We start from the raw sequence: 8,786 nt of genomic DNA, 5'->3' as shown, positions 1-8,786 counted from the left end.
CTAAGATCAAATAAAATGCACTGACATTTTCAAGATAATCCTTTCTAAGTCATGCGTTAAGTATTACCAGTGCTAATTAAGCTTCAAAATTGTCATGGAAAAAAACAAAAGACATAATGTCTGATCAAAATATTTCTGAGGATTTTTACATGTACAACCAAAGACTTACTCAAATGTTAATAGCAGCATTATTCACAATGACCCCAAAGCAGAAACAACTCAAAATGCCCATCAACTGCTCAATGTATAAACAAAATAGCCTTTTCATGAAGATGGCGCCGAAGGCGAAGAAGGAAGCCCCTGCCCCTGCTAAAGCTGAAGCCAAAGCAAAAGCTTTGAAGGCCAAGAAAGCAGTGTTGAAAGGTGTCCACAGCCACAAGAAAAAGAAGATCCGGACGTCACCCACCTTCCGGCGGCCCAAAACGCTGCGGCTCAGGAGGCAGCCCAAATATCCTCGGAAGAGCGCCCCTAGGAGAAACAAACTTGACCACTATGCTATCATCAAATTCCCCCTCACCACCGAGTCAGCCATGAAGAAAATAGAAGACAACACCACACTGGTGTTCATTGTGGACGTCAAGGCCAACAAACACCAAATCAAACAGGCTGTGAAGAACCTCTATGACATTGATGTGGCCAAGGTCAATACTCTGATCAGGCCTGATGGAGAGAAGAAGGCATATGTTCGACTGGCTCCTGACTATGATGCTTTGGATGCTGCCAACAAAATTGGGATCATCTAAACTGAGTCCAGCTGGCTAATTTCAAATATAAAAGTTTTCACTATTAAAAAAATATATATACTGTATTCATGCAATGGAATATTATTTTCCAATAAAAAGGCATAAGGTACTGACAAAGCTACAGTACAGATAATATGAAAAAGTGAAGCCTGTCACAAAAGAACATGTATGATTCCATTTATATGGAATATCCAAAAAAATAAAATATGTAGAGACAGAAAGGAGATTAGTTGTTGCTTGAGACTGAAGATGAAAAAAGACTATAAATTGGCATGAGATTTACCTTTAGAGTGATAGAAATGTTCTAAAATTAGATGGTTATAATGTTTGTGACCATGTGAAGTCACTTGGTCATGTCTGACTCTTTGAAGTCCCATGGACTGTAACCTACCAGGCTCCTCTGTCCATGGGATTTTACAGGCAAGAATACTGGAGTGGGTTGCCATTTCCTTCTCTAGAGGATCTTCCCAACCCAGGGACTGAACCCAGGTCTTCTGCATTGCAGGCAGATGCTTTACCATCTGAGTCATCAGGGAAGCCTATAGTGTTTGTACAGCTCTGTGAATATGCTACCATGCATTGAATTATGCACTACAAAAACAGGTCAATTTTATGTTATGTAAATTAACAATACATCCCAATAAAACTATTAAAAAAAATGAGTTTGTATCTTACAGAAATCCAGCTTATTTCAAATTGGACTAGTGTGAATGTTTTGGACAGTTAGACAAAAATGAAATATACTGACATCTATTAGGTTGCTTTGTAAATCTATCCATTTCTTAAATAATGGAATTACTGCTCCAATATTATCAAGCATTCTCTCTGGAGTTAAAGAATTTAACTAATTACATATTACAAGTTATAATCATGAGGCTCAAAATGCTTTGGGATTTAGAAAAGGATGACTATATAAATCATATAAACAAAAACAGAAATGTCACATAGCTTTACCATCTGCTAAAACATTTTATTTAAGGCTTCCAGAAGAATCTAAATAATATACAAGTATAATCATGACACTAGCCAGACATTTCAATTATAAAGGTGTTGTATAATATATACTTTAGATGCAAGCATTATTGGTTATGTATATGAATGGCTATTGAAAGGGAAAATATACTTTTCCAACTCCCATTTAAAGTAATTTTAGTATTTGAGTCTCATTTTTAAACCACATTGTGGAAGACAGTAAGTTGAAACAAGATAATTTTCATATTAAAATAATGATTTTTTTAAAAGCTGCTTTTATTTTTGTGCACCAACCAGTCCATCCTAAAGGAGATCAGTCCTGGGTGTTCATTGGAAGGACTGATGCTGAAGCTGAAACTCCAATACTTTGGCCACCTCATGCGAAGAGTTGACTCATTGGAAAAGACCCTGATGCTGGGAGGGATTGGGGGCAGGAGGAGAAGGGGACGACAGAGGATGAGATGGCTGGATGGCATCACTAACTCGATGGACATAAGTTTGGGTAAACTCCGGGAGTTGGTGATGGACAGGAAGGCATGGTGTGCTGCTATTCATGGGGTTGCAGAGAGTCGGACACAACTGAGTGACTGAACTGAACTGAACTGAACTGAAATGATGGAACCAGATGCCATGATCTTAGTTTTCTGAGTGTTGAGCTTTAAGCCAATGTTTTCACTCTCCTCTGTCACTTTCATCAAGAGGCTCTTTAGTTCCTCTTCACTTTTTGCCATAAGGGTGGTGTCATCTGCATATCTGAGGTTATCGATATTTCTCCCGGCAATCTTGATTCCAGCTTGTGCTTCCTCCAGCCCAGCATTTCTCGTGATGTATTGTGCATATAAGTTAAACAAGCAGGGTGACAATATACAGCCTTGACATACTGCTTTTCCTATTTGGAATCAGTCTGTTGTTCCATGTCCACTTCTGTTGTTTCCTGACTTGCATACAAGTTTCTCAAGAGGCAGGTCAGGTGGTCTGGTATTCCCATCTCTTTCAGAATTTTTCACAATTTATTGTGATCCACAGTCAAAGGCTTTGGCATAGTCAATAAAGCAGAAATAGATGTTTTTCTGGAACTCTCTTGCTTTTTTGATGATCCAGAAAATGCTGGCAATTTAATCTCTGGTTCAGCTTGAATATCTGGAAATTCAGGGTTCACGTATTGTTGAAGCCTGGCTTAGAGAATTTTGAGCATTACTTTACTACTATGTGAGATGAGTGCAATTGCGCGGTAGTTTGAGCATTCTTTGGCATTGCCTTTCTTTGGGATTGGAATGAAAACTAACCTTTTCCAGTCCTGTGGCCACTGCTGAGTTTCCCCAATTTGCTGGCATATTGAGTGCAGCACTTTTCACAGCATCATCTTTCAGGATTTGAAATAGCTCCACTGGAATCCCGTCACCTCCACTAGCTTTGTTCATAGTGATGCTTTCTAAGACCCACTTGACTTCACATTCCATGATCACATCATCATGGTTATCTTGGTCTTGAAGATCTTTTTTGTACAGTTCTTCTGTGTATTCTTGCCACCTCTTCTTAGTATCTTCTGCTTCTGTTAGGTCCATACCATTTCTGTCCTTTATTGAGCCCATGTTTGCATGAAATGTTCTCTTGGTATCTCTAATTTTCTTGAAGAGATCTCTAGTCTTTCCCATTCTGTTGTTTTCCTCTATTTCTTTGCATTGATCGCTGAGGAAGGCTTTCTTATCTCTCCTTGCTATTCTTTGGAACTCTGCTTTCAGATGCTTATATGTTTTCTTTTCTTCTTTGCTTTTCACTTCCCTTCATTTCACAGCTATTTGTAAGGCCTCCTCAGACAACCATTTTGCTTTTTTGCATTTCTTTTTCTCGGGGATGGTCTTGATCCCTGTCTCCTGTTCGATGTCTTGAATTTCTGTCCACAGTTCATCAGGCACTCTATCAGATCTAGTCCCTTAAATCTATTTCTCACTTCCACTGTACAGTCATAAGGGATTTGATTTAGGTCATTCCTGAATGGTCTAGTGGTTTTCCCCACACTCTTCAAGTTTGAATTTGGCAATATTGAATTCATGATCTGAGCCACAGTCTTGTTTTTGCTGACCGTATAGATCTTCTCCATCTTTGGCTGCAAAGAATATAATGAATCTGATTTTGGTGTTGACCATCTGGTGACGTCCATGAGTAGAGTCTTCTCTTGTGTTGTTGGAAGAGGGTGTTTGCCATGACCAGTGCATTCTCTTGGCAGAACTCTATTAGCCTTTGCCCTGCTTCATTCTGTACTCCAAGGCCAAATTTGCCTGTTACTCCAGGTGTTCTTGACTTGCTACTTTTGCATTCTAGTCCCCTATAATGAAAAGGACATCTTTTTTTGGTGTTAGTTCTAGAAGGTCTTGTAGGTCTTTATAGAACAGTTCAATTTCAGCTTCTTCAGTGTTACTGGTTGGGGCATAGACTTGGGTTACTTTGATAATGAATCGTTTCCCTTGGAAACAAACAGAGATCATTCTGTTGTTTTTGAGATTGCATCCAAATACTGCATTTTGGACTCTTTTGTTGACTATGATGGCTTCTCCATTTCATCTAAGGGATTCCTGCCCACAGTAGTAGATATAATGGTCATCTGTGTTAAATTCACCCATTCCAGTCCATTTTAGTTCGCTGATTCCTAGAATGTCAAAGTTCACTCTTGCCATCTCCTGTTTGACCACTTCCAATTTGCCTTGATTCATGGACCTAACAATCCAGGTTCCTATGCAGTATTGCTCTTTACAGCATCGGACCTTGCTTCTATCACCAGTCACATCCACAACTGGGTGGTGTTGTTGCTTTGGCTCCATCCCTTCATTCTTTCTGGAGTTATTTCTCCACTGATCTCCAGTAGCATATTGGGCACCTACCGACCTGGGGAGTTCATCTTTCAGTGTCCTATCATTTTGCCTTTTCATACTGTTCATGGGGTTCTCAAGCAAGAGTACTGAAGTGGTTTGACATTCTTTTCTCCAGTGGACCACATTCTGTCAGACCTCTCCAGCATGACCCGTCTTGGGTGGCCCCACACGGCATGGCTTAATTTCACTGAGTTAGACAAGCTGTGGTCTGTGTGATCAGATTGGCTAGTTGTCTGTGATTGTGGTTTCAGTCTGTCTGCCCTCTGATGCCCTCTCTCAGCACCTACCATCTTTTTGGGTTTCTCTTTCCTTGGACGTGGGGTATCTCATCCCACATGCTGCACGGCCAAGAAAAAACCCCAGAACAATGAATTTAATGAAAATAAAGTCTTCAAAGCTCAAATATCTTAAAAACACATCCCACAGAATTTGTTGATTAGCTGATTGTATTTATGGAAAGTGCATATTAAGTCATTTTTGTTTTAGCAAGCGATCATGATATATCAGATGGTCTTATGTGCACTTGTAGGTTTATTTGCTCTGTTTTTGCTTTGGGAATCAACTTTAATTGAGGAATGAACCATGTCAATGAAGAAAATTTATAAAGACATCTATCTTTCCAATCTAGCTTGGGAGTGCTTTCCTGGGGGACACCAGTTTCTTCAGAGCCCTTATAAAATGTCCATTTTGACTCCTTACACCTCCAGTAGTCAACCATTCAAGACCTGATATGTGACCACTCCCTTTCTCCTGGATGGTATCAATTTCTGCTCTTTGATAGACCTGCTGAGATGTCGACCAAATGTGTTGAGGTATCAACTCATTAATGTTAGCTCCATGTGCTTTTTCTTATGTATTTTTTGCTATAAGGATTGAATCTTGTTACAACCAATTTATAACTCACACTGCAATATTTTAATTTTTCATCAAGGTTAAGTTAATCTGAGGGAGTATTCCCATACTTCTCTATTCTGACAATAATAATAATAGTTAATGTAATGCCCAACAGTCCACCAATTGTTTTTATTCACAATGTTTATAGAAGACAGTCTATCATTATTATTCTCACCATATAATACAGGAAATATACGTTTAGGGGTTAACACTTCTAGAGTCACCTAGATATGAGGTCAGATAGCCAAGTTTTGATCACAGGCAGTCAGTCTCCAAGGTTTGTGTACTTAACCTCAGTAACTTGCAAATAGTAAAATCCTGCCTATTTTAAGTGCCTGAGTTCTTGCCTGCTTAATAGAAGGATTGTGTCTTAATAGAAGCCTCATTTTCTTTATCATTGCATGTGTGCATGCCAACTTGCTTCAGTCATGTCCAGCTCTTTGTGACCCTATGGACTGTAGCCCGCCAGGCTCCTCTGTCCATGGGATTCTTCAGGCAAGAATATTGCAGTTGGTTGCCATGCCCTTCTCCAGGGGATTTTCCTAACCCAAGGATCGAACCCACATCTCTTGCATCTTCTGCACTGGCAGGTGGATTCTTTACCATTGAGCCACCTGGGAAGTCCTTTCTTTATCGTTACCCAGCATTTTAAATTATCATACTCACATTTAAAAAATTTTTTTAAGTGGGAACTATTTTCCTTTTTTAGGTATGTAAGGTAGAAAGAACTTGGGAAAGATATCCAAATTTGGCTTCAAGTGAGGCTTTACCTTCATTTTTTCCCCCTAACTGCTAACCAGTTGGTCCATCACCAGATTTTGAGCATTCCTTTCTTTCTCCCCTGATTTTTTTATGCCTTCTCCACTCTGCACTAATATCTTACACATATTATTTTCAGAAAACTTTCAAGAAATCTCCAAGATCATTTATCTTTGTGCTACATATTAAGATAACTTCAGGTTGACTTGTCTTAAGATGTATCAGCTATTCAGTAAATTCACTGATACTGAATTTCTCTTGTTCACAATACAAATGAATAATAATAAATGTAATAAAAAGTATTTTAATTGAAAAAACACTGTATTAATTATGAGAAAGCTACCCTTAAATTTATGGCTATCCATGTGGATCAAGTGGTAAAGAATCCATATGCCAATGCAGAAGATGCAGGCAAGAGATGCAGGTTCAATCTCTGGGTCAGGAAGATCCCCTGAAGGAGGAAATGGTAACCCACTCAAGTATTCTTGTCTAGAAAATTCTATGGACAGAGGAGTTGGCAGGCTGCAGTCCATGGAGTCACAAAGAATCAGAAGTGACTGAGGATACAAACACATACCCTTAAATTTACTATTTATGAATTTATCTTTTCTTTTATGGTATAAGCACAAGTCATTAGATTTTTTTGGTGATTGATACTTTAATATTTTAAATATTAAATATTTAAATATGGATGTCATCACCGATTCGATGGACATGAGTTTGAGCAGGCTCCAGGAGTTGGTGATGGATAGGGAAACCTGGGGTGCTGCAGTTCATGGGTTCACAGAGAGTCAGACACGACTGAGCGACTGAACTGAACTGAACTTTAATATTTTAAAGGTTGTTTAAAAGAAGATGTAAAATTGACGTATCTACCATGTATGAGAACAAATTGGTGTTTCCACTTTTGTTTTCTCTGCTTCAAAGATGAACCACTGTGGGTCACAGGCCCCTATGTGGCTGTCTCTGAAAGATTCAGAAACATTGCCTCCACCTGGGGAACTCAGCAACTGCCAGCTTGTGCCACATGGCAGTTTTTGTTCAGCACTGTGAAAGACTGCTGTCTTTTTCAAATCCCAGTGTTTGTAAGAAACTGTGAAAAGTTTTTTGTGTACTTCCTACAACCCACTCAAGGATGCATGGGATATTGTGCAGAAGGTGAGAAAACATGTGTAATGCACATGAATTGCTAGTGTTGGAACTCTGTGTTGGCGTGTTTGTGCCATCCTCTGGATGGGGTTTATGAAGCTAATGTAAATCTCAGTAAGATATTTGGTTTACTATTATTGCTAAAATGAGGCTAAGTTTCTGGTTTAAATTGGCCAGATTTGTTAAGGGTTCTTTGCCAAGATGTTTAAATCATCAAAATTATTTGTTAATGTGGAAGTGTGAACAGTTAATATCAGCAATGGTAATGTATATTGATACCATTTATCTTCTAATAATATTCAGTAGGAAGTACCTTTCTCCTTTATGATATTCTTCAGTTCAGTTCAGTCACTCAGTTATGTCTGATTCTCTGTAACCCCATGGACTGCACCATGCCAGGCTACTCTGTACATCACCAACTCCCGGAGTTTACACAAACTCATGTCCATCGAGTCAGTGATGCCATCCAACCATCTCATCCTCTGTCGTCCCCTTCCCCTCCGGCCTTCAACCTTTCCCATCATCAGCGTCTTTTCCAATGAGTTAGTTCTTCGCATCAGGTGGCCAAAGTATTGGAGTTTCAGCTTCAGTGTCAGTCGTTCCAATGAATATTCAGGACTGATTTCCTTTAGGATGGACTGGCTGGATCTCCTTGCAGTCCAAGGGACTCTCAAGAGTCTTCTCCTACACCACAGTTCAAAAGTATCAATTCTTCAGTGCTTAGCTTGCTCAAAGTCATAACCCCAGTCTAACCATTAAGCAAGTTCACATAAACCCAAATTGAAAAACATTCTACAAAACATGTAAATAGTACTATTTAGAAGTGTCAAAATAAAAAAAAAAACCATGAAAGAGTAAGAAATTGTCAAAGATTGGAGAGGACTAAGCAAGCATGAGTAATGAAGATATCCTGGACTGGGTAACTAGAACTTTTTAGAAAAGAACACTCAGGAAAAGCTGGTAAAAATCTAAACAGAGACTTCAGTTTATTTACGAGTACAGTCCTAAAGGCAATTTATTAGTTTTGACAAATGTAGCATGGTTTTTAATAAGTGAACATTAGTGGGCAAGCTGAGATATTTCGAAAAATATTGTGGGTTTTCTTTTGAAAGTATTTTTCAGTACTCTTTACATCATATTTTTTCAACACTCTTTACACATGGTACCTCAGACTGTAAAGAATCGGCCTGCAATGCCAGAGACCCAGGTTCAATCCTTGAGTCGGGCAGATGCCATGGAGAAGGGAATCAGTATTCTTGCTTGGAGAATCCCATGGACAGAAGAGCCTGGCAGGCTACAGTCGATGGGGTTGCAAAGAGTTGGACATGACTGAGTGACTAACATACTTTTTATAAAATTTCAAATAATGTTATCAATTATTTATGTAAAATTTTGCAGA

At 39.0% G+C, this 8,786-nt stretch overlaps 1 protein-coding gene and 1 pseudogene across 1 annotated transcript in view; both read left to right on the top strand.

The window, feature by feature from the left end:
• The first annotated feature begins 266 nt into the window (after positions 1–266).
• On the top strand, positions 267–758 carry LOC138439682 (large ribosomal subunit protein uL23 pseudogene; annotated as a pseudogene).
• Positions 759–5,167: 4,409 nt separating this feature from the next.
• Positions 5,168–8,786, top strand: part of VWDE (von Willebrand factor D and EGF domains) — a 95,588-nt gene continuing 91,969 nt past the window's right edge. The window contains 4 exon segments of the mRNA XM_069587575.1: positions 5,168–5,261; positions 5,264–5,397; positions 7,166–7,241; positions 7,244–7,396. Of these exon segments, the coding sequence (XP_069443676.1) occupies positions 5,168–5,261; positions 5,264–5,397; positions 7,166–7,241; positions 7,244–7,396 (457 nt within the window).

Source organism: Ovis canadensis, chromosome 4 (genome assembly GCF_042477335.2).
Source record: "Ovis canadensis isolate MfBH-ARS-UI-01 breed Bighorn chromosome 4, ARS-UI_OviCan_v2, whole genome shotgun sequence".
NCBI lineage: Eukaryota > Metazoa > Chordata > Mammalia > Artiodactyla > Bovidae > Ovis > Ovis canadensis.
This window is presented reverse-complemented; position numbering and strand designations above follow the sequence as displayed.